Source organism: Catharus ustulatus, chromosome 33 (assembly GCF_009819885.2).
Source record: "Catharus ustulatus isolate bCatUst1 chromosome 33, bCatUst1.pri.v2, whole genome shotgun sequence".
Classification (NCBI taxonomy): domain Eukaryota; kingdom Metazoa; phylum Chordata; class Aves; order Passeriformes; family Turdidae; genus Catharus; species Catharus ustulatus.
The window spans coordinates 250,195-275,034 of record NC_046253.1 but is presented as its reverse complement, the minus strand read 5'-3'; the positions used below and the strand labels follow the sequence as shown (position 1 = coordinate 275,034).

Genomic DNA, 24,840 nt, shown 5'->3' with positions numbered 1-24,840 from the left:
TGAGGGGAGTCGGGTTCTCTGAGGGTATTTGAGTGGTCTGAGGGGGCTCGGGTAGTCTGGAGGGCTCTGAGGGGGCTCTGAGGGGTTTTGAGTGGTCTGAGGGCCTCTGAGGGTCTATGAGGGGGCTCTGAGGGGGCTCAGCTGGTCTGAAGGGCTCTGGGGGTCTCTGAGAGGGCTCTGAGGGGAGTTAAGTGTTCTGAGGGGGCTTTGAGGGGGCTCTGAGGGGATTTGAGTTGTCTGAGGGGACTCTGGGGGGGTTCTGAGGGTGTGAGGGGGCTCTGAGGGGGCTCGAGTGGTCTGAGGGGGCTCTGAGGAGGCTCTGGGGGGCTCTGAGTGGACTCTGAGGGGGCTGAGCTGGCTTGAGGGGCTCTGGGGGTCTCTGAGGGGGCTCTGAGGGGTCGTGAGGGGACTCTGAGAGGAGTCGACTGGTCTGAGGGGGCTCTGAGGGGAGTCGGGCGGTGTGAGAAGCTCTGAGGGGGCTCTGGGAGGCTCTGAGGGGATTTGAGTGATCTGAGGGGGCTTTGAGGGGGCTCTTAGGGGGCTCGGGTGGTGTAAGAAGCTCCGAGGCGTTCTGAGGGGGCTCTGAGGGTCTGAGGGGGCTCTGAGGAGAATCGGGCCGTGTGAGGAGGCTCTGAGGGGAGTTGGGCGGTCTGAGGCACTTTGAGGGAGCTCTGAGGGAGTTCTGAGGGCCTGAGAGCTCTCTGAGGGGGCTCGGGCAGTCTGGGGAGGCTCTGAGGGGGCTCTGAGGGAAGTCGGGCGGTGTGAGAAGCTCTGAGGTGCTCTGAGGGGGCTCGGGCGGTGTAAGAAGTTCCGAGGCGTTCTGAGGGGGCTCTGAGGGAGTTTTGAAGGCCTGAGAGCTCTCTGAGGGGGCTCGGTCAGTCTGAGGGGGCTCTGAGGGGAGCTCTGAGGGGGCTCTGAGGGGGCTCTGAGGGGGGCTCGTCGTGGGCGGAGCCTCGGGAGCCGCCACCGTTGATTGGCCGCGGGTCGTTTCCCGCCGTTGCAAACGCCCTCCCATAGAACTGTCAATCACGCCCGCTCCTCCTCCTCATTGGTTCCTGTCTATTATCTGTCCCGCCTCCCTCCCTGCGCCCTACCCTTGCGCTCCGCCCCTCGGTGGCACCACCAGCGAATCAGAGCGCGAGGCGTGGCCGCAGCGCATTTTCCTTGCCTCCCATTGGCTGCCGCAGGTCGGGGGGCGGGGCCGCGCGAGCCGAGCCCGCGGGTCATGTGAGGGCGCGGTCACATGACCGCGGTGTCATGGCGGTGCCCGGGGCGGCGGCGCTGCCGCTGCTGCTGCTGCTGAGCGGGACGGCCGCGGGCTGCGGGTACGAGGTACGGCCGGGGACACGGGGACTGGGGACACTGGGGACGCTGGGGGACACTGGGGCAGGCGGTGGGGTGTTCTGGGAGCTGGGATGGGCTGGGAGCACCGGGAAGGGCTGGGAACTGGGATGGGCTGAGGGGACACCGGGAAGGGCTGAGGGGACACCGAGGCCATCTGGGGAAAAGGGGAACTGGGCAGCACTGGGGTGCACTGGGCAGCACTGAGGAAAAGGGAACTGGGGCCACACTGGTTTTGCAACCGCTTCCGGAGCCCAACGGCCGCGCCGGGGCAGCACCGGGGGGGTCCGGGCTCGGTCCCGGTCCCGGTCCCGGTCCGAGCCCCCCCCGAACCGCCCCAGTCGTGTCCCCCGACCCGGCCGGACATGCTGAACGTGCACCTGGTGCCGCACACGCACGACGACGTGGGCTGGCTGAAGACGGTGGACCAGTACTACTATGGGGGTGCGTGGGGACATCGTGGGGACACTGGGGACACCGGGGAGGGGGCGGTGACGTGGCAGGGAGGCCAAGGGACACCGGGTGACACCGAGTGACCCCGCTGAGGCCGCCCCTTGTCGCTCTGCCCGTCCCCTGGGGATGTCCCCGAGGTGCCACCGTGTCCCCGCGGTTTTGGGGTGACCCTGTGTCCCCGCTGTCCCCAGTTCGGAACCAGGAGCAGCACGCGGGGGTGCAGTACATCCTGGACTCGGTGGTGGCCCAGCTGGCCGCGGAGCCCTCGCGCCGGTTCGTGTACGCCGAGGTGGCGTTCCTGGCGCGCTGGTGGCAGCAGCAGGGAGAGCCCACCAGGAGGCTGGTCAGGAGGCTGGTGCAGGAGGGTACGGCCACTGGGAGGGACTGGAGGGGCACTGGGAGGGACTGGAGAGCACTGGGAGGCAGTGGAAGGGACGTGGCAGGGATTGGGAGGGGACTGAGGGGGACTGGGAGGGACAATGGAGGGAACTGAGGGGCACTGGGAGGGGACTGAGGGGCACTGGGAGGGAACTGGGAGGGACTGGAGGGCATTGGGAGGGACTGGAAAGGACATGGAGGGGACTGAGGGGCACTGGGAGGGACATGGGGGGGACTGGGAGGGACTGGGAGGGGACATGGGGGGCACTGGGAGGCAGTGGAAGGGACGTGGCAGGGACTGGGAGGGGACTGAGGGGTACTGGGAGGGGACTGGAGGGAACTGGGAGGGACGTAGGGGGGACTCGGAGGCACTGGGAGGGATTGGGAGGGTCTGGAGGGCACTGGGAGGGACATGGAGGGGACTGGAGGGAACTGGGAGGGCCTGGAGGGCACTGGGAGGGACATGGGGGGACACTGGGAGGGACGTGGGGGGGATTGGAGGGAACTGGGAGGGACTGGAGGGGACTGAAGGGCGCTGGGAGGGGACTGAGGGGTACTGGGAGGGACTGGAGAGAACTGGGAGGGACATCGGGGGACACTGGGAGGGCACTGGGAGTGACGTGGGGAGGGACTGAGGGGCACTGGGAGGGAACTGGAGGGCACTGGGAGGGACATGGGAGGGAACTGGAGGGCACTGGGAGGGAACTGGAGGGCACTGGGAGGGGACTGAGGGGAACTGGAGGGAACTGGGAGGGACGTAGGGCATTGGGAGGGATTGGGAGGGACTGGGAGGGAACTGGGAGGGAACTGGGAGGGACTGGAGGGGGACTGGGAGGGGACTGGAGGGAACTGGGAGGGACTGGGAGGGACTGGAGGGCATTGGCAGGGACTGGGAGGACACTGGGAGGGGCTGGGAGGGACATGGAGGGGACTGGAAAGGACATGGAGGGCACTGAGGGGCACTGGGAGGGACTGGGAGGGGACTGGAGGGCACTGGGAGGGAACTGGGAGGGACTGGAGGGCACTGGGAGGGACTGGAGAGCACTGGGAGGCAGTGGAAGGGACGTGGCAGGGACTGGGAGGGGACTGAGAGGGACTGGAGGGAACTGGAGGGAACTGGGAGGGACGTAGGGGGGACTCGGAGGCACTGGGAGGGATTGGGAGGGACTGGAGGGCACTGGAAAGGACATGGAGGGGACTGGAAAGGACATGGAGGGCACTGAGGGGCACTGGGAGGGACTGGGAGGGGACTGGAGGGCACTGGGAGGGAACTGGGAGGGACTGGAGAGCATTGGCAGGGACTGGGAGGACATTGGGAGGGACTGGGAGGGACATGGGAGGGGTTGGGAGGGACTGGGAGGGACGTGGGAGGGACTGGGGGACACTGGGAGGGGACTGGGAGTACCTGGGCGTACTGGGAGGGCGCTGGGAGGGACTGGGAGGGGCATGGGAGGGGACTGAGGGGCACTGGGAGGTACTGGGAGGGAACTGAGGGAGGACTGGGAGGGACTGAGGGGGCACTGGAGGGCTCATGGATGACCCTGGGGTGACCCTGTGTGACCCTGTCCCCCCCAGGCCGGCTGGAATTCGTGGGAGGGGGCTGGTGCATGAGTGGCGAGGGGGCCCTGGGTGACACTGAGGTGACACTGGGGAGCCATGGGGTGATCATGGGTGACACTGAGGTGATCCTGGATGATACTGGGTGACACCAGGTGACACTGTGTGACCCTGGGGTGACACCAGGTGACACTGGGCTGACACTGGGTGACACTGAGGTGATACTGGGGGAACCACGGGGTGACACTTGGTGGCACTGGGGATTCATGGGGGCACTGGAGTGACACCAGGTGATACTGGGGTGACACTGGGTAACACTGGGGGCTCATGGCTGACACCAGGTGACACTGAGGTGTCACTGTCCCCGCCAGGCCGGCTGGAATTCGTGGGAGGGGGCTGGTGCATGAGTGACGAGGCCGCCTCTCACTACGGGGGGCTCCTGGAGCAGCAGGCCCTGGGTGACACAGGGTGACACTGAGTGACACTGAGTGACCCTGGGGTGACCCTGAGTGTCACTGTCCCCCCCAGGCCGGCTGGAATTCGTGGGAGGGGGCTGGTGCATGAGTGACGAGGCCGCCTCTCACTACGGGGGGCTCCTGGAGCAGCAGGCCCTGGGTGACACTGTGTGACCCTGAGTGACACTGGGTGACACTGAGTGTCACTGAGGTGTCACTGTCCCCCCAGGCCGTCTGGAATTCGTGGGAGGGGGCTGGTGCATGAGTGACGAGGCCGCCTCTCACTACGGGGGGCTCGTGGAGCAGCAGGCCCTGGGTGACACAGGGTGACCCTGGGTGACACTGAGTGACACTGTGTGACACTGGGGTGACACTGTGTGACACTGGGGTGACCCTGTGTGACCCTGTCCCCCCCAGGCCAGCTGGAATTCGTGGGAGGGGGCTGGTGCATGAGTGACGAGGGGCACTGGGTAACACTGGGTGACCCTGAGTGACCCTGTGTGACACTGGGTGACCCTGAGTGACCCTGGGTGACACTGTGTGACCCTGTCCCCCCCAGGCCGGCTGGAATTCGTGGGAGGGGGCTGGTGCATGAGTGACGAGGCCGCCTCTCACTACGGGGGTCTCCTGGAGCAGCAGGCCCTGGGTGACCCTGAGTGACCCTGAGTGACCCTGGGTGACCCTGAGTGACACTGGGGTGACACCAGGTGACACTGTGTGTCACTGCCCCTCCAGGCCGGCTGGAATTCGTGGGAGGGGGCTGGTGCATGAGTGACGAGGCCGCCTCTCACTACGGGGGGCTCCTGGAGCAGCAGGCCCTGGGTGACACAGGGTGACACTGAGTGACACTGTGTGACACTGAGTGACCCTGGGGTGACACTGGGTGACCCTGTGTGACCCTGTGTGACCCTGTGTGACCCTGTCCCCCCCCAGGCCGTTTGGAATTCGTGGGAGGGGGCTGGTGCATGAGTGACGAGGCCGCCTCTCACTACGGGGGGCTCGTGGAGCAGCAGGCCCTGGGCCGGGCCCTCCTGCGCCGCCTCTTCGGGCCCTGCGGGACCCCGCGCGTGGCCTGGCAGATCGACCCCTTCGGGCACGCCCGAGAGGCTGCCGCGGCTTTTGCACAGGTGGGGGCTCTGAAAACACCTCAGGGGTGCTCTGGGTACCCAAAAATCACAGGGGATTGGTCTGGGAACCCAAAAACCCCTGGCAGATCGACCCCTTCGGGCACGCCCGCGAGACCGCGGCGGCTTTCACACAGGTGGGGAGCCCAAAACTGCCAGGGACCCCAAAAATCACAGGGGGTTGGTCTGGGAACCCAAAATCACCCCAGGGGATTGGTCTGAGTACCCAAAAAATCCCACAGGGGATTGGTCTGGGAACCCAAAAACTGCCAGGGGATTCCTCTGGGTCCCCAAAATCCCGCTTGGGGGATTGCTCTGGGTCCCCAAAAACCACTGGAACTGTTTCTGGGTACCCAAAAAATCCCCAGGGCTTCTTCTGGGTCCCCAAAAATCACAGGGGATTGTTCTGGGTACCCCAACCCAACCCCTCAGGGCTGCCTCTGGGTATCCAAAATCACCCCAGGGGATTGCTCTGGGTCCCTGAAATCCCCCAGGCGCCCCAAAATCCATCAGGGATTGCTCTGGGTACCCAAAAACCACCCCAGGGGATTGCTCTGGGTCCCTGAAATCACCCCAGCACCCCAAAAAACCACCAGGGATTGCTCTGGGTACCCAAAAATCATCAGGGGATTGGTCTGGGTACCCAAAAACCTCCCTGGGGATTGCTCTGGGTACCCAAAAATCACAGGGGGATTGTTCTGGGTACCCAAAAACCACTGGTCACCCCAAAAACCCCAGGGCTGCTTTAGGTACCCAGAAACCATCAAGGGATTGTTCTGGGAACCCAAAAATCACAGGGGATTGCTGTGGGTACCCAAAATCCCCCCAGTTAGGGATTTTGGGGACCCCCTGACCCCAGATGGGCTCTGATGAGGTTTTGGGAACCCCCATGACCCCTTGATGAGCTGTGACGGGGTTTTGGGGCCCCCCAGATGGGCTGTGACAGGATTTTGGGTTTTTGAGGTCCCCCAGATGGGCTCTGATGGGGTTTTAGGGTTTTGGGGACCCCCTGAATGGTCTCTAATGATTTTGGGGGCCCCTGTGACCCCCATGATGGGCTCTGATGAGGTTTTGGGGGTTTGGAGACCCCCAGATGGGCTCTGATGGGATTTTGGGGTTTGGGGCCCCCCCAGATGGTCTCTAATGATTTTGGGGTTTGAGGTCCCCCAGATGGGCTGTGATGGGGTTTTGGGGTGCCCCATGACCCTGTGACCCCCTGATGGGATTTTGGGGACCCCCCTGGCCCCCTGAATGGGCTCTGATGATGTTTGGGGGACCCCTGTGACCCCCTGGATGAGCTCTGGTGGGATTTTGGGGACCCCCAGATGGGCTCTGATGAGATTTTGGGGGTTTGGAGACCCCCAGATGGGCTCTGAGGGGATTTTAGGGTTTGGGGCCCCCCCAGATGGTCTCTGATGGGATTTTGGGGCCCCCCAGATGGTCTCTGATGGGATTTTGGGGTGCCCTATGACCCTCTGATGGGATTTTGGGGTCCCCCCAGATGGGCTACGACGGGCTGTTCCTGGGCCGCGTGGATCACCAGGACAAGTGGCGGCGGCTGCAGCGCCGGGAGCTGGAGATGGTGTGGAGGGGGAGCGACAGCCTGGAGCCCCCCCGGGCCGACATCTTCACTGGTACCCCAAAAACTGCCCCAAAACTGACCCAGGGACCCCAAAAACTGCCCCTGGAGCCCCCCCGGGCTGACATCTTCACTGGTACCCCAAAAACTGACCCCAAAAATGTCCCTGGGACCCCAAAAACTGCCCCTGGAGCCCCCCCGGGCTGACATCTTCACTGGTACCCAAAAACTGACCCAAAAACTGACCCAGGGACCCCAAAAACTGACCCCAAAAACTGACCCCAAAACTGCCCCAGGGACCCCAAAAACTGCCCCTGGGACCCCCAGACTGCTCCTATGACCCCCCCAGGGGGTCCTGTCCCCTGTCCCCAGTGGCCCAAGGTAACCACACTGTCCCCAGCCTTGTCCCCCTGTCCCCAGTGCCCTGTCCCCAACCCCCTGTCCCCTGTCCCTGTCCCCAGCCCCGTGTCCCTGTCCCTAACCCCTGTCCCCTGTCCCCAATCTCGTGTCCCCTGTTGTCCCCTGTCCCCAGGGATCCTGCCCAACATGTACAACCCCCCCCGGAGCTCTGCTGTCCCTGTCCCCTGTCCCTGTCCCCAGTCTTGTGTCCCCTGTTGTCCCCTGTCCCCAATCTCGTGTCCCCTGTCCCCAGGGATCCTGCCCAACATGTACAACCCCCCCCCGGGGCTGTGCTGGGACCAGCTCTGTCCTGTGTCCCCTGTCCCTGTCCCCAACCCCCTGTCCCTGTCCCCTGTCCCCAGGGATCCTGCCCAACATGTACAACCCCCCCCCGGGGCTCTGCTGGGACCAGCTCTGCTCCGACCCCCCCGTGGTGGACGGGGACGGCCCCGAGCGCAACGTGGACGAGGTGGTGACATCGTTCCTGCAGGCGGCGGCTGCGCAGGTCAGGGGGACATGGGGGACAATGGGGACAGTGGGGACACCAGGGGGACATGGGGACATGGGGGTGACATTTAATGGGGGTGACATCGTTCCTGCAGGCGGCGGCTGCGCAGGTCAGGGGGGACATGGGGACACCAGGGGGACATGGGGGGACATGGGGGGGACATGGGGACACCATAGGGACAATGGGGGACAATGGGGGTGACATCGTTCCTGCAGGCGGCGGCTGCGCAGGTCAGGGGGACATGGGGACAATGGGGACACCAGGGGGACAATGGGGACACGGGGGGTGACATTTAATGGGGGTGACATCGTTCCTGCAGGCGGCGGCTGCGCAGGTCAGGGGGACATGGGGACATGGGGGGGACATGGGGACACCATAGGGACAATGGGGGACAATGGGGGTGACATCGTTCCTGCAGGCGGCGGCTGCGCAGGTCAGGGGGACATGGGGACACGGGGGGGACACAGGGACACAGGGGGGACACCAGGGGTGACATTTAATGGGGGTGACCTCGTTCCTGCAGGCGGCGGCTGCGCAGGTCAGGGGGGACAGTGGGGACACCAGGGGGACAATAGGGGTGACATTTAATGGGGGTCCTGCCAGGGGAAAAGGGGACACTGGGGGGACAATGGGGGTGACATTTAATGGGGGTCCTGGCAGGGGACACAGAGACACGGTGGGGACAGTGGGGGTCTCATTTACTGAGGGTCCTGCCAGGGACATGGGGACACCAGGGGGACAATGGGGAGGGGAATTTGGGGGTCCCTGTCCCCTGGGATGGGGTTCCTGATGTCCCCAGGTGTCCCCATGCCCTGGGCGGGGGTCCCAGCCCTGTCCCTGTCCCCTGGGGGTGGTCCCAGCTGTGTCCCCATGCCCTGGGGGTGGTCCCAGCCGTGTCCCCATGTGTCCCCATGCCCTGGGGATGGTCCCACCCCTGTCCCCATGCCCTGGGTGGGGGTCCCAGCCCTATCCCCATGCCCTGGGTGTGATCCCACCCCTGTCCCTGTCCCCTGGGGAGGGGTCCCAGCCCTATCCCCATGCCCTGGGGGTGATCCCAGCCGTGTCCCTGTCCCCTGGGTGGGGGTCCCACCCCTGTCCCCCCCCCCAGGCCCGGCAGTACCGCACCAACCACATCCTCATGACCATGGGCTCCGACTTCCACTACGAGAACGCTCACCTGTGGTTCAAGAACCTGGACAAGCTCATTGCCCACACCAATGCCCGGGTGAGGGGCTGTCCCCAGACCCCCCCTGCTGTCCCCAAACCCCCTCTCAGTGTCCCCAAACCCCCCCTGACCCCGCTGTGTCCCCAGCAAGCCAACGGCAGCCGCGTGCACGCCCTGTACTCCACCCCGTCCTGTTACCTGAGGGAGCTGCACCGGGCCAACCTCACCTGGTGAGGGGGTCCCAGGGTGTGGGGGGGACACAGGGATGGACAGATGGACAACTGGACAGCTGGGGTGTCCCCCAGGCCGCTCAAGACGGACGATTTCTTCCCCTACTCGGACGGGCCGCACCAGTTCTGGACCGGCTACTTCAGCAGCCGCCCGGCCCTCAAGGGCTATGAGCGGCTCAGCAGCGGCTTCCTGCAGGTGGGGGGCACCTGGGGGGCACCTGGGGGGGCTCGGGGACCCCCTCTGGGGGGGCTCAGACATTGATTGTGCCCTCCCCAGGTGTGTAACCAGCTGGAAGCTCTGGCCGGACCCTCGGCTCGGGCCGGCCCCTACGGCCCTGGGGACAGCTCGGTGCTCCGTGAGTGCCTGGGGACACCCTCAGGGGACACCCTCAGGGGACACCTGGAGGGTCTCCTGGACACCCCCAGCCCCTCTTGATGACCCTTTTCCTGTCCCCAAGGCGAGGCTGTGGCCGTGGCCCAGCACCACGACGCCGTGGCCGGCACCGAGCGGCAGCACGTGGCCAACGACTACGCCCGGCAGCTGGCCAAGGGCTGGGACAGCTGCCAGGTGAGCTGGCCCCACACCTGCCCCGGGGGTCTGGGGGGCTCTGGGGTGACCCCTGTGTCACCTCCTGGCTGTCCCCTGGGGCAGGTGCTGGTGGCCAACGCGCTGTCCCTGCTGGGGGACACCAAGGACCCGCTGGTGTTCTGCAACGGGCTCAACGTCAGCGTGTGTCCCCTGAGCGAGGCCACCCCGCAGGTGGGGCTCTGGGGGTGGGGGGCTGGGGGGTTTTGGGGGGCTCAGGTGGGTCTGGGGGGGTTCTGAGGGGGCTCAGGTGGGGGAACTGGGGGGTTTTGGGGGGCTCAGGTGGGTCTGGGGGGTTTTGGGGGGCTCTGAGGGGCTCGGAGGGGATCTGGGGGGGCTCTGGGTGGGGGGGGCTGGGGGGTTTTGGGGGGCTCAGGATGGGTCTGGGGGGGTTCTGAGGGGGCTCAGGTGGGTCTGGGGGCTCGGGGAGGGTCTGGGGGCTTTGGGGTGGGCTCTGGGGAGGCTCAGGATGGGTCTGGGGGCTCAGGGAGGAGGCTCACAGTGGGTCTGGGGGGCTCAGGTTGGTCTGGGGGGGATCTGGGGGGTTTTGGGGGGCTCTGGGGGGGTTCAGGGGGGCTCAGGGGGGACTCTGGGGGGTTCTGGGAGGGTCTGGGGGCTCAGGGAGGAGGCTCAGAGTGGGTCTGATGGCTCAGATTGGGTCTGGGGGCTCCAGAATGGAGCTCTGGAGGACTCTGGGAGGCTCTGGGGGGGCTCTTAGGGGGTTCTGGAGGGTTCTGGGGGGCTCAAATTTGGTCTGGGGGCTCCAGAATGGAGCTCTGGGGGGTTCTGGGGGGGCTCTGAGGGGGTTTTGGGGGGAGCTCTGGGGGCTCAGATTGAGTCTGGGGGGTTCTGAGGGGCTCGGGGGGAGCTTTGAGGGGCTCTGAGGGGACTCAGGTGGGTCTGGGGGGTTTTGGGGGGCTCTGAGGGGCTCGGAGGGGATCTGGGGGACTCTGGGGGGTTCTGGGAGGGTCTGGGGGCTCAGGGAGGGGTCTCAGGATGGGTCTGGTGGCTCAAATTGGGTCTGGGGGCTCCAGAATGGAGCTCTGGGGGGCTCTGAGGGGGCTCTGGAGGGTTCTGGGAGGCTCTGAGGGGGTTTTGGGGGGAGCTCTGGTGGCTCAGAGTGGGTCTGGGGGCTCCAGGATGGGTCTGGGGGCTCGGGGAGGGCTCTCAGGATGGGTCTGGGGGCTCGGGGAGGGGTCTCAGGATGGGTCTGGGGGCTCGGGGAGGAGGCTCAGAGTGGGTCTGGTGGCTCAGGTGGGTCTGGGGGGGCTCAGGTGGGTTCTGGGGCGGCTCTGGGGGGTCTCTGAGGGGCTCTGAGTGGCTCTGAGGGTCCCCAGGCTCTGACCCCCCCCCCCCCCCGTGCCCCCTCCCCAGTTCACGGTGATCCTGTACAACCCCCTGGCCCGCGCCGTGTCCTGGCCCTTGCGGCTCCCGGTCAGCGGCGCCTCCTACGCCGTGAGTGACCCCCAGGGCCGGCCCGTGGCCAGCCAGGTGAGCCTGGGGGCACTGACCCCTCTGTGACCCCTGTGTGACCCCCCTGTGACCCCACTGTGACCCCCAGGGCCGGCCCGTGGCCAGCCAGGTGAGCCTGGGGCACTGACCCCTGTGTGACCCCCCAGTGACCCCCCAGTGACCCCCCAGTGACCCCCCAGTGACCCCCAGGGCCGGCCCGTGGCCAGCCAGGTGAGCCTGGGGACACTGTGTGACCCCCTGTGACCCCAGTGGCCACTCTGTGACCCCTCACCTGTCTGTGTTCCCCCATGACCCCCCTATGACCACTGTGTGACCCCAGTGACCCCTCTGTGACCACTCTGTGACCACCCTGTGACCACCATGTGACCACTGTGACCCCTGTGTGACCCTTGTGACCACTGTGATACCCCTGTGACCAGTGTGACCCCTGTGACCCCTCACTTGTCCATCGCCCCCCCATGACCCCTGTGTGACCCCTGTCCCCCCCAGGTTCTCCCGGTGTCCCTGGTGACCCCTGACCCCCCCTCACCTGTCCCCAGGTGCTCCTGGTCACCCTGTGTGACCCCTGACCTGTCCCCCCCTCCCAGGTGCTCCCAGTGTCCCCGGTGACCCCTGACCTGTCCATCCCCTGCCTGTGACCCCCGTGACCCCTGTCCCCCCCAGGTTGTCCTGGTGTCCGCGGTGACCCCTGTGTGACCCCTCACCTGTTCATCCCCTCCAGGTGCTCCCGGTGTCCCTGGTCACCCCTGTGAACCCTGTGTGACCCCAGTGACCCCTGTGTGACCCCCCTGACCTCTCCCCTGTCCCCAGGTGCTCCCGGTGACCCCTGTGTGACCCCCCATGACCCCTGTGTCCCCCCCAGGTTGTCCCGGTGTCCCCAGTGACTCCTGTGTGACCCCTGACCCCTGTCCATGTCCCCAGGTGCTCCCAGTGTCCCCGGTGACGCGGCGGCTCCGGGGCGGGGCCGGGGGGGCTCCGGGCGAGCTCCTGTTCCAGGCCTGGGCCCCCCCCGTGGGGTTCAGCGCCTTCGGGGTCCGCCAGCTGCGCCCGGGGGGGGGCCCAGACCCCCCAGGGGGACAACAGGGACAGCAGGGACACCAGGACACCCCCGGGGGGCACCAGGACACCCCGAGGGGACAGCAGGACAGCGAGGAGCTGCAGATCGAGAACGAGGTGGGGGCACACGGGACTGGGGGGGTCCCAGTTCAACCAGTATGGGGTGGGGAGGGGGCACTGGGGTGGGCATCAGCTCCCAGTTTAACCAGTCTGGGGGCTCTGGGTGCTCCCAGTTCAACCAGTCTGGGGTGGGGAGGGGGCTCTGGGGTGAGTGCCAGCTCCCAGTTTAACCAGTTGGGTGACTCGGGGTGCTCCCAGTTTAACCAGTTGGGGGGTTCTGGGTGCTCCCAGTTCAACCAGTCTGGGGTGGGGAGGGGGCTCTCACCCAGCTCTGTACCCCCCCCCGGGTGGTTTGGGTAGGGAGGGGTCTCTGGGATGAGTGTCAGCTCCCAGTTTAACCAGTTAGGGGGCTCTGGGTTCTCCCAGTTCAACCAGTTGGGGGCTCTGGGTGCTCCCAGTTCAACCAGTGGGGGGCTCTGGGTGCTCCCAGTACAACCAGTTGGGCGACTTGGGGTGCTCCCAGTTCCACCAGTCTGGGGTGGGGAGGGGGCTCTGGGATGAGCGTCAACTCCCATTTTAACCAGTCTGAGGGCTCTGGGTGCTCCCAGTTCAACCAGTTAGGGGCTGTGGGTGCTCCCAGTTCAACCAGTTGGGGGGCTCTGGGTGCTCCCAGTTCAACCAGTCTGGGGTGGGGAGGGGTCTCTCACCCAGCTCTGTGACCCCCCTGGGTGCTCTGAGTGGGGAGGGGTCTCTGGGGTGTGAACCAGCTCCCAGTTTCACCAGTTTAACCAGTCTGGGGGGCTCTGGGTACTCCCAGTTCAACCAGTCTGGGGTGGGGAGGGAGCGCAGGGGTGAGTGCCAGTCCCCAGTTCAACCAGTTAGGGGGCTCTGGGTGCTCCCAGTTCAACCAATTAGGGGGCTCTGGGTGCTCCCAGTTCAACCAGTTCAACCAGTCTGGGGTGGGGAGGGGTCTCTCACCCACCCCCTGGGTGCTCTGGGGTGGAGAGGGGGCACTGGGGTGGGCACCAGCTCCCAGTTTAACCAGCTAGGGGGTTCTGGGTGCTCCCAGTTTAACCAGTTTAACCAGTCTGGGGTGGGGAGGGGGCGCTGGGGTGAGCGCCAGCTCCCGGTTTAACCAGTTAGGGGGGTCTGGGTGCTCCCAGTTTAACCAGTTATGGGGCTCTGGGTGCTCCCAGTTCAACCAGTATGGGGTGGGGAGGGGCTCTGGGTGCTCCCAGTTCAACCAGTCTGGGGTGGGGAGGGGGCACTGGGATGAGTGCCAGCTCCCAGTTCAACCAGCTGGGGAGCTCTGGGTGCTCCCAGTTCAACCAGTTCAACCAGTCTGGGGTGGGGAGGGGTCTCTCACCCACCCCTGGGTGCTCTGAAATGAGGAGGGGTCTCTCACCCCCTCCCCTGGATGGGGAGGGGTCTCTCACCCACCCCCAGGTGCTCTGAAATGGGGAGGGGTCTCTCGAAATGAGGAGGGGTCTCTCGAAATGGGGAGGGGTCTCTCGAAATGAGGAGGGGTCTCTCACCCCCCTCGAAATGAGGAGGGGTCTCTCACCCCCCCCCTGAGGGGTCTGAAATGGGGAGGGGTCTCTCACCCACCCCCTGGGTGCTCTGAAATGGGGAGGGGTCTCTCGAAATGAGGAGGGGTCTCTCACCCCCCCCCTGAAATGAGGAGGGGTCTCTCGAAATGAGGAGGGGTCTCTCACCCCCCCCCTCCCCCCAGCACCTCCGCGTCCTCGCCGACCCCGGCTCCGGCCTCCTCCGCGAGATCCACAACCTGCGCCACGGCCTCTCCCTGCCCGTCTCCCAGAGCTTTTACTGGTGAGACTGGGAATACTGGGGAGGGGTCCCACCTCGGGGGGGCTCCCCCTGACCCCCTGAGCCCCCTCCCCAGGTACAACGCCAGCACGGGGGACGGGCAGAGCCCCCAGGCCTCGGGCGCTTACATCTTCCGCCCCAACGCCTCCGCGCCCTTCCCGGTGTCCGAGCGCGCGGCCACGCGCCTGGTCAAGGTGGGCGGGGGTCCTGGGGGGTCTGGGGGAATTTGGGGAGGGGTCTCTGACGTCACTGAGTGTCCCACAGACAGCAGTGGTGCAGGAGCTGCACCAGATCTTCTCGCCGTGGTGCTCGCAGGTGCTGCGGCTGCGCCCGGGGCAGCCTTACCTGGAGCTGGAGTGGACAGTGGGACCCCTGCCCGTGGGGTGAGCGTGGGGAGGGGTCTCAGGACCTCAGGACCCCCTCACCTGCGCGGGGACCCCCCAGGTGACAGCGCTGTCCCCACCCCAGGGACGGGCTGGGCAAGGAGGTGGTCAGCCGCTTCCGGACGCCGCTGCGCACGGCCGGCCGCTTCTACACCGACTCCAACGGGCGCCAGGTGCTGGAGCGCAGGTGAGGGCTCAGGTGGGCTCAGGTGGGCTCAGGTGGGCTCTGGGACCCCCCCCAAGGGCTCAGGTGACCCCCAGGACCCCCCCCAGGCGTGACCACCGGCCCACCTGGAACCTGAGCCAGAGCGAGCCCGTGGCGGGGAATTATTACCCGGTGAACACGCGGATCTTCATCAGGGTACGGGCGGGGCTCACCTGGGGGGCGGGGCACACCTGGGGATGGGCGGGGCTTACCTGGGTGGGTGGGGCTCACTTGGGCAGGTGGGGCACACCTGGTTGGGCTCACCTGGGGATGGACACACCTGGGATGGGCACACTGGGATGGGCAGGGCTTACCTGGGGGGGCACACCTGGGGATGGACACACCTGGGCTGGGCACACCTGGGATGGGCACACCTTGCATGGGTGGGGCACATCTGGGGATGGGTGTGGCACACCTGGGATGGGCACACTGGGGTGGGTGGGGCTCACCTGGGGTGGGTGGGGCTTACCTGGGGATGGGCAGGGCTCACCTGGGATGGAGGCACCTGGGGATGGACACACCTGGGGTGGGTGGGGCTCACCTGGGATGGGCGGGGCACACCTGGGGGGGTGGGGCTCACCTGGGGTGGGTGGGGCACACCTGGGCAGTGCTGGACACACCTGGGGTGGGTGTGGCACACCTGGAGTGGGCAGGGCACACCTGGGGTGGGTGTGGCACACCTGGAGTGGGCAGGGCACACCTGGGGTGGGCACACCTGGGGATGGACACACCTGGAGTGGGCTCACCTGGGTGGGCGGGGCTTACCTGGGGATGGGTGTGGCACACCTGGTTGGGCACACCTGGGGATGGACACACCTGGGGATGGACACACCTGGGGATGGGTGTGGCACACCTGGGTGGGTGGGGCACACCTGGGGATGGGTGTGGCACACCTGGTTGGGCACACCTGGGGATGGACACGCCTGGGATGGGCACACTGGGATGGGCAGGGCTCACCTGGAGTGGGTAGGGCTCACCTGGGGTGGGTGGGGCACACCTGGGGTGGGTGGGGCACACCTGGGCAGAGTGGGGCACACCTGGGATGGGCACACTGGGGTGGGTGTGGCACACCTGGAGTGGGCGGGGCTTACCTGAACAGGGTGGGGCTCACCTGGGTGGGTGGGGCTTACCTGGGGAGGGTGGGGCACACCTGGGATGGGCACACCTGGGGATGGACACACCTGGGGACGGGTGTGGCACACCTGGGATGGGCACACCTTGCATGGGCGGGGCTCACCTGGGTGGGTGGGGCTCACCTGGGTGGGTGGGGCTCACCTGGGGATGGCACACCTGGGATGGGCACACTGGGATGGGCAGGGCTTACCTGGAGTGGGTGGGGCACACCTGGGGTGGGTGGGGCTTACCTGAGCAGGGTGGGGCTCACCTGGGGGGGTGGGGAACACCTGGAGTGGGCAGGGCTCACCTGGGATGGAGGCACCTGGGAATGGACACACCTGGGGGGGTGGGGCTCACCTGGGCAGAGTGGGGCACATCTGGGGATGGGTGTGGCACACCTGGTTGGGCACACCTGAGGATGGACACACCTGGGGTGGGTGTGGCACACCCGTGCCATGTCCCACGCCCCTCACACCTGTCCCCACCCCTGTCCCCACCCCTGTCCCCACCCCTGTCCCCACCCCTGTCCCCACCCCTGTCCCCACACCTGTCCCTACCCCTGTCCTCACACCTGTCCCCACACCTGTCCCCACCCCTGTCCCCACCCCTGTCCCCACCCCTGTCCCCACACCTGTCCCCACACCTGGCAGGACCAGAAGGTGCAGCTGACGGTGCTCACTGACCGCTCCCAGGGGGGCAGCAGCGTCCTGGACGGGTCCCTGGAGCTGATGGTCAGCGGGGACACCTGGGGGGGGACACCTGGGACATCACCTGGGGGGAACACCTGGGGGGAGCACCTGGGTGGGGGGAACACCTGGAACATTAGCTGGGACATTACCTGGGTGGGGGGAACACCTGGGGGGAAAACACCTGGGGGGAGCACCTGGGACAACACCTGGGACAACACCTGGGTGGGGGGAACACCTGGGGGGAGCACCTGTAACAGCACCTGGGTGGGGGGAACGCCTGGGACTTCACCTGGGACATCACCTGGGGGACGAGATACCTGGGGGGAACACCTGTGACATCATCTGGGGGGAAAACACCTGGGACATCACCTGGTACAACACCTGGCAGGGGAACACCTGGGACATCACTTGGTGAGAGGAACACCTGGGGGGAGCACCTGGGACTTCACCTGGGACATCACCTGGGGGGAAAATACCTGAGGGGAACACCTGTGACATCACCTGGGGGGGGAACACCTGAGACAACACCTGGGACATCACCTGGGGGGAAAATATCTGGGATAACACCTGGGACAACACCTGGGGGAAGACCTGGGACATCACCTGGCAGAGGAACACCTGGGACAACACCTGGGATATTACCTGGCGGGGAACACCTGGGGGGAAAATACCTGGGATAACACCTGAGATAACACCTGGGATCTCACCTGGTGGAAAACACCTGGGATAACACCTGGGGGAGCACCTGGGACCTCACCTGAGGGGGGAACACCTGGGAACTCACCTGAGACAACACCTGGGTGTGTGGAACACCTGGGACTTCACCTGGGGGGAAAACACCTGGGATCTCACCTGGGATAGCACCTGGAACAACACCTGGGTGGGAGGAACACCTGGGACTTCACCTGGGACATTACCTGGGGGGAAAATACCTGGGGGAACACCTGGGCCCCCACCTGTGACCTCACCTGGGCCCTCACCTGGGACATCACCTGGGGGGAAAACACCTGGGATCTCACCTGTGCCCCCACCTGTGACCTCACCTGTTTCCTCACCTGTGACCCCCCTGTGCCCTCACCTGTCCCTCACCTGTGACCCCACCTGTGACCCCACCTGTCCCCCCCCTGTCCCCCACCTGTCCCCAGGTGCACCGGCGACTGCTGCGGGACGACGGGCGTGGCCTGGGGGAGGCGCTGGACGAGCCGGGCGTGGCCGGGCGGGGCCTGGCGGTTCGGGGCCGGCACCTGGTGCTGCTGGACCCTGCGGCCACCGCGGCCGAGGGACACCGGCCACTGGCCCAGGAGATGGCCACGCCCCCACAGGTGGTGCTGGCGGCCGGGGCGGGGCCGCGACTGAGACAGGTGAGGGGACACACCTGGGACAGGTGAGGGGTGGGACACACCTGGGGCAGGTGAGGGGAGGGGACACACCTGGGACAGGTGAGGGGTGGGGACACACCTGGGACAGGTGAGGGGTGGGGACACACCTGTGAGGGGTAGGGGACACACCTGAGACAGGTGAGGGGTGGGGACACACCTGTGAGAGGGAGGGACACACCTGTGACAGGTGAGGGGTGGGGACACACCTGTGAGGGGGGTGGGGACGCACCTGTGAAAGGTGAGGGGTGGGGGACGCACCTGTAAGGGGGAGGGGACACACCTGTGAGGGGGTGGGGACACACCTGGGACAGGTGAGGGGGTGGGGACACACCTGGGACAGGTGAGAGGGAGGGGACACACCTGTGAGGGGGGAGGGGACACACCTGAGACAGGTGAGGGTGGGGACACACCTGTGAGGGGTGGGGACACACCTGAGACAGGTGAGGGGAGGGGACACACCTGGGACAGGTGAGGGGGAGGGGACACACCTGTGAGGGGGGAGGGACACACCTGGGACAGGTGAGGGGGAGGGGACACACCTGGGACAGGTGAGGGGGGGGACACACCTGTGAGGGGGGAGGGGGTGGGGACACACCTGTGAAAGGTGAGGGGGGGACACACCTGGGGCAGGTGAGGGGTGGGGACACACCTGGGACAGGTGAGGGGACACACCTGGGGCAGGTGAGGGGATGGGGACACACCTGGGGCAGGTGAGGGGTGGGGACACACCTGTGAGGGGGGAGGGGGTGGGGACACACCTGTGAAAGGTGAGGGGGGGACACACCTGGGGTAGGTGAGGGGACACACCTGGGGCAGGTGAGGGGATGGGGACACACCTGGGGCAGGTGAGGGGTGGGGACACACCTGTGAGGGGGGAGGGGGTGGGGACACACCTGTGAGGGGGGAGGGGACACACCTGGGGCAGGTGAGGGGGTGGGGCTGTGGGGGTCACCTGTGTCACATGATTGGGGGCGGGGTTACCTGTATCACATGATTGGGGGCGGGGTTACCTGTGTCACATGATTGGGGGCGGGGCTACCTGTGTCACATGATTGGGGCGGGGCTACCTGTGTCACATGATTGGGGGCGGGGCTAGCTGTGTCACATGATTGGGGGCGGGGTTACCTCTATCACATGACTGGGGTGGGGTGACCTGTGTCACATGACTGGGGGCGGGGCTAGCTGTGTCACATGAGCAGGGTGGGGTCACACCTGCCCCAGGTGATCAGTGTCACCCACACCTGCCCAGGTGAGCAGTGTCACCCACAGCTGTCCCATGCTCACCCACACCTGTCCCAGCCCCACACCTGTCCAGGTGAGCAGTGTCACCCACACCTGCCCAGGTGATCAGGGCAGGCTCACCCACACCTGTCCCAGGCTCACACCTGTCCAGGTGAGCAGTGTCACCCACACCTGTCCCAGGCCCACACCTGTCCCAGGTGAGCAGGGTCACACCCACACCTGTCCAGGTGAGCAGGGTCACACACACCTACCCAGGTGAGCAGTGTGGGTCACACCTGTCCAGGTGAGCAGTGTCACACCCACACCTGTCCCAGCCCCACACCTGCCCAGGTGAGCAGTGTCACCCACACCTGTCCCAGGCTCACCCACACCTGTCCCAGGTGAGCAGGCTCACACACACCTGTCCCAGCCCCACACCTGCCCAGGTGATCAGGGTGGGCTCACACCTGTCCCAGGTGAGCAGGGCAGTCACACCTGTCCCAGGTGAGCAGTGTCACACCCACACCTGTCCCAGGTGAGCAGTGTCACCCCCACCTGTCCCAGGTGAGCAGTGTCACCCACACCTGTCCCACGCTCACCCACACCTGTCCCAGCCCCACACCTGCCCAGGTGAGCAGTGTCACACCCACACCTGCCCCAGGTGAGCAGGGTGCTCTCACACCTGTCCCAGGTGAGCAGTGTCACCCACACCTGTCCCAGCCCCACACCTGCCCAGGTGAGCAGTGTCACCCACACCTGTCCCCGCAGTGGTCGGGGCTGCGCCGGGCGCTGCCCCCCAACGTTCACCTGCTGTCGCTGGAGCCGCGCGGGGCCGGGGCGCTGCTGCTGCGCCTGGAGCACCTGTACGGGCTGGGGGAGAGCAGGAACCGATCCACACCTGTCAGCGTGGATCTGACCGTGAGGAGGGGTCCGGGAATGGGGCTGGAAATGGGGCTGGGGGCTGGAAATGGGGCTGGGGGCCGGGGCGCTGCTGCTGCGCCTGGAGCACCTGTACGGGCGGGGGGAGAGCAGGAACGGATCCACACCTGTCAGCGTGGATCTAACGGTGGGTCTGGGGGCTGGGAAATGGGGCTGGGGGCTGGAAATGGGTCTGGGGGCTTGGGAATAGGGACAGGAATGGGTCTGGGGGCTGGAAATGGGGCTGGGGGCCGGGGCGCTGCTGCTGCGCCTGGAGCACCTGTACGGGCGGGGGGAGAGCCAGAACCGATCCACACCTGTAACTGTGGATCTGACGGTGGGTCTGGGGGCTGGGAAATGGGGCTGGGGGCTGGGAAATGGGTCTGGGGGCTGGAAATGGGTCTGGGGGCCGGGGTTCACCTGGAGCACCTGTACGGGCGGGGGGAGAGCAGGAACTGCTCCACACCTGTTACTGTGGACCTGACGGTGAGGAGGGGTCCGGGAATGGGGCTGGAAATGGGTCTGGGGGCTGGGAATGGGGCTGGGGGCCGGGAATGGGGCTGGAAATGGGTCTGGGGGCTGGGATACACCTGGAGCACCTGTACGGGCGGGGGGAGAGCAGGAACGGATCCACACCTGTCAGCGTGGATCTAACGGTGGGTCTGGGGGCTGGGAAATGGGGCTGGGGGCTGGAAATGGGTCTGGGGGCTTGGGAATAGGGACAGAAATGGGTCTGGGGGCTGGAAATGGGGCTGGGGGCCGGGGCGCTGCTGCTGCGCCTGGAGCACCTGTACGGGCGGGGGGAGAGCCAGAACCGATCCACACCTGTAACTGTGGATCTGACGGTGGGTCTGGGGGCTGGGAAATGGGTCTGGGGGCTGGGAAATGGGTCTGGGGGCTTGGGAATAGGGACAGAAATGGGTCTGGGGGCTGGGATACACCTGGAGCACCTGTACGGGCGGGGGGAGAGCAGGAATGGATCCACACCTGTCAGCGTGGACCTGACGGTGAGGAGGGGTCCAGAAATAGGGCTGGAAATGGGTCTGGGGGCTGGGAAATGGGTCTGGGGGCTGGAAATGGGTCTGGGGGCTGGAAATGGGGCTGGGGGCTGGAAATGGGGCTGGGGGCCGGGGCGCTGCTGCTGCGCCTGGAGCACCTGTACGGGCGGGGGGAGAGCAGGAACCAATCCACACCTGTAACTGTGGATCTGACCGTGAGTCTGGGGGCTGGGAAATGAGTCTGGGGGCTGGGAAATGGGGCCGGGGGGCTGGAAATGGGTCTGGGGGCCGGGGGGCTGCTGCTGCGCCTGGAGCACCTGTACGAGATGGGAGAGAGTCAGAACGGATCCACACCTGTTACTGTGGATCTAACGGTGAGGAGGGGGCTGGGAAATGGGTCTGGGGGCTGGGAAATGGGGCTGGGGGCTGGGAAATGGGTCTGGGGGCTGGGAAATGGGGCTGGGGGCTGGGAATGGGTCTGGGGGCTGGGAAATGGGGCTGGGGGCTGGGAAATGGGTCTGGGGGCTGGGAAATGGGGCTGGGGGCTGGAAATGGGTCTGGGGGCTGGGAAATGGGGCTGGGGGCTGGGAAATGGGGCTGGGGGCTGGGAATGGGGCTGGGGGCTGGAAATGGGGCTGGGGGCTGGGAATGGGGCTGGGGGCTGGGAAATGGGGCTGGGGGCTGGGAATGGGGCTGGGGGCTGGAAATGGGTCTGGGGGCTGGGAATGGGGCTGGGGGCTGGGGTTCACCTGGAGCACCTGTACGGGCGGGGGGAGAGCAGGAACCGATCCACACCTGTTACTGTGGATCTAACGGTGGGTCTGGGGGCTGGGAAATGGGTCTGGGGGCTGTAAATGGGTCTGGGGGCCGGGGTTCACCTGGAGCACCTGTACGGGCGGGGGGAGAGCCAGAACCGATCCACACCTGTCAGCGTGGATCTAACGGTGGGTCTGGGGTCCGGGAATGGGGCTGGGAAATGGGTCTGGGGGCTGGAAATGGGGCTGGGGGCTGGGAAATGGGGCTGGGGGCTGGGGTTCACCTGGAGCACCTGTACGGGCGGGGGGAGAGCAGGAACGGATCCACACCTGTAACTGTGGACCTGACGGTGAGGAGGGGTCCGGGAATGGGGCTGGAAATGGGTCTGGGGGCTGGGAATGGGGCTGGGGACTGGAAATGGGTCTGGGGGCTGGGAAATGGGGCTGGGGGCTGGAAATGGGTCTGGGGTCCGGGAAATGGGTCTGGGGGCTGGGAAATGGGTCTGGGGGCCGGGGCGCTGCTGCTGCGCCTGGAGCACCTGTACGGGCGGGGGGAGAGCAGGAACCAATCCACACCTGTTACTGTGGACCTGACCGTGAGTCTGGGGGCTGGGAAATGGGTCTGGGGGCTGGGAAATGGGTCTGGGGGCTGGGAAATGGGGCTGGGGTCCGGGGCGCTGCTGCTGCGCCTGGAGCACCTGTACGGGCGGGGGGAGAGCCAGAACTGCTCCACACCTGTAACTGTGGATCTAACGGTGAGGAGGGGTCCAGAAATGGGGCTGGAAATGGCTCTGGGGGCTTGGGAATAGGGACAGAAATGGGGCTGGGGGCTGGGGTTCACCTGGAGCACCTGTACGGGCAGGGGGAGAGCAGGAACGGATCCACACCTGTCAGCGTGGACCTGACGGTGGGTCTGGGGGCTGGGAAATGGGTCTGGGGGCTGGAAATGGGGCTGGGGGCTGGGAAATGGGTCTGGGGGCTGGGGTTCACCTGGAGCACCTGTACGGGCGGGGGGAGAGCAGGAACGGATCCACACCTGTCAGCGTGGACCTAACGGTGGGTCTGGGGGCTGAGAAATGGGTCTGGGGGCTGGAAATGGGTCTGGGGGCTGAGAAATGGGTCTGGGGGCTGGGAAATGGGGCTGGGGGCTGGAAATGGGTCTGGGGGCCGGGGGGCTGCTGCTGCGCCTGGAGCACCTGTACGGGCGGGGGGAGAGCCAGAACGGATCCACACCTGTAACTGTGGATCTAACGGTGAGGAGGGGTCCGGGAATGGGTCTGGAAATGGGTCTGGGGGCTGGGAATGGGGCTGGGGGCTGGGAATGGGTCTGGGGGCTGGGAAATGGGGCTGGAAATGGGTCTGGGGGCTGGAAATGGGTCTGGGGGCCGGGGCGCTGCTGCTGCGCCTGGAGCACCTGTACGGGCGGGGGGAGAGCAGGAACCGATCCACACCTGTAACTGTGGATCTAACGGTGGGTCTGGGGGCTGGAAATGGGGCTGGGGGCTGGGAAATGGGTCTGGGGGCTGGGAAATGGGGCTGGGGGCTTGGGAATAGGGACAGGAATGGGTCTGGGGGCTGGTTCAGGGGTCCCACCCCCATTTTTAGGGTCTTGGAGCTGCTCTGGAGGGTCCTGTCCCCATTTTGGTGGTCCTGGGATTGATCCAGGGGGTCCCAGCCCCATTTTGGGGGTCTCAGCCCCATTTCAGGGGTCTGGGGGCTGCTCCAGGGGGGGTCTCAGCCCCATTTCGGGGGTCTGGGGGCCACTGTTGGGGGATCTGAGCCACATTTTGGGGGTCTGGGGGCTGCTCCAGGGGGGGTCTCAGCCCCATTTTGGTGATCCTGAGATTGATCCAGGGGGTCCCAGCCCCATTTTGGGGGTCCCAGCCCCATTTCAGGGGTCTGGGGGCCTGCTCCAGGGGGTCCTGTCCCCATTTTGGGGGTCTGGGGGCCACTGCTGGGGGATCTGAGCTTCATTTTGGGGGTCTGGGGGCTGCTCCAGGGGGAGTCTCAGCCCCATTTCGGTGATCCTGAGATTGATCCAGGGGGTCCCAACCCCATTTTGGGGGTCCCAAGGCTGCTCCAGGAGTCTGGGGGCTGCTCCAAGGGGTCCCAGCCCCATTTCAGGGGTCTGGGGGCTGCTCCAGGGGATCTCGGCCCCAATTCGGGGGTCCTGGGATTGATCCAGGGGGGTCTCAGCCCCAATTCGGGGGTCCTGGGATTGATCCAGGGGGTCCTGTCCCCATTTCGGGGGTCCTGAGCCTGCTCCAGGGTGGGCTCAGCCCCATTTCAGGGGTCCCAGCCCCAATTTGGGGGTCTGGGGGCTGCTCCAGGGGGTCTCAGCCCCAATTTGGGGGTCCCAGCCCCATTTCGAGGGTCCTGGGATTGATCCAGGGGGTCCCAGCCCCATTTCAGGGGTCTGGGGGCTTCTCCCGGGGCGGCTCCGGGGGTCTCTGACCCCGCCCCATCCCAGGCTGGGCTCTGGGGGGGTCTGGGGGCGGCTCCGGGGGTCTGGGGGCTTCTCCTGGGGCGGCTCTGGGGGTCTCTGACCCCCCCCCCCATCCCGGGCTGGGCTCTGGGGGGTCTGGGGGCGGCTCCGGGGGTCTCTGACCCCCCCCCCCCTCGCCCCCAGACCCTTTTCTCATCCTTCAACATCACCTCGCTGGAGGAGCTGGCGCTGGGGGGGGACGTGCCCCTGCAGGGCGTGTCCCGCCTGCTCTGGAGGACCCCCTCAGGTACGGGGGGGGGGCTCGGGGGAATTTGGGGAGGGGTCCTGGGGGTCTCCCCGCCCCCCCTGAGACCCCCCGAACCCCCCCAGGGACCCCCAAACCGCGGCCGGAGCCCCGGCCGGACCCGCGGCGCGTGCGGCTGGAGCCGATGGAGATCCGAACCTTCCTGGCCTCGCTGCGGCACTGAGGGGCTGGGGGGGGGTCCCGAGCCGCCCCCCCCGCGCCCCCAGACCCAAATAAAAGAGCATCGAACCCCCCA

The 24,840-nt window shown here is 66.4% G+C and overlaps 1 protein-coding gene across 1 annotated transcript; it reads left to right on the top strand.

Moving 5' to 3' along the window:
* The first annotated feature begins 1,253 nt into the window (after nt 1-1,253).
* MAN2B1 (mannosidase alpha class 2B member 1) lies at nt 1,254-24,831 on the top strand. The gene is made up of 24 exons (XM_033083669.1): nt 1,254-1,332; nt 1,683-1,785; nt 1,986-2,159; nt 5,118-5,311; nt 6,810-6,942; nt 7,649-7,791; nt 8,903-9,019; nt 9,107-9,189; nt 9,265-9,385; nt 9,467-9,545; nt 9,648-9,757; nt 9,842-9,949; nt 11,150-11,266; nt 12,170-12,421; nt 14,097-14,194; nt 14,268-14,385; nt 14,456-14,574; nt 14,660-14,761; nt 14,848-14,935; nt 16,546-16,626; nt 17,730-17,945; nt 19,953-20,102; nt 24,485-24,587; nt 24,671-24,831. Exons 1-24 carry the CDS (start codon nt 1,258-1,260, stop codon nt 24,766-24,768), a joined length of 2,982 nt encoding a protein of 993 aa, XP_032939560.1. The 5' UTR covers nt 1,254-1,257; the 3' UTR covers nt 24,769-24,831.
* Nucleotides 24,832-24,840: the final 9 nt, after the last annotated feature.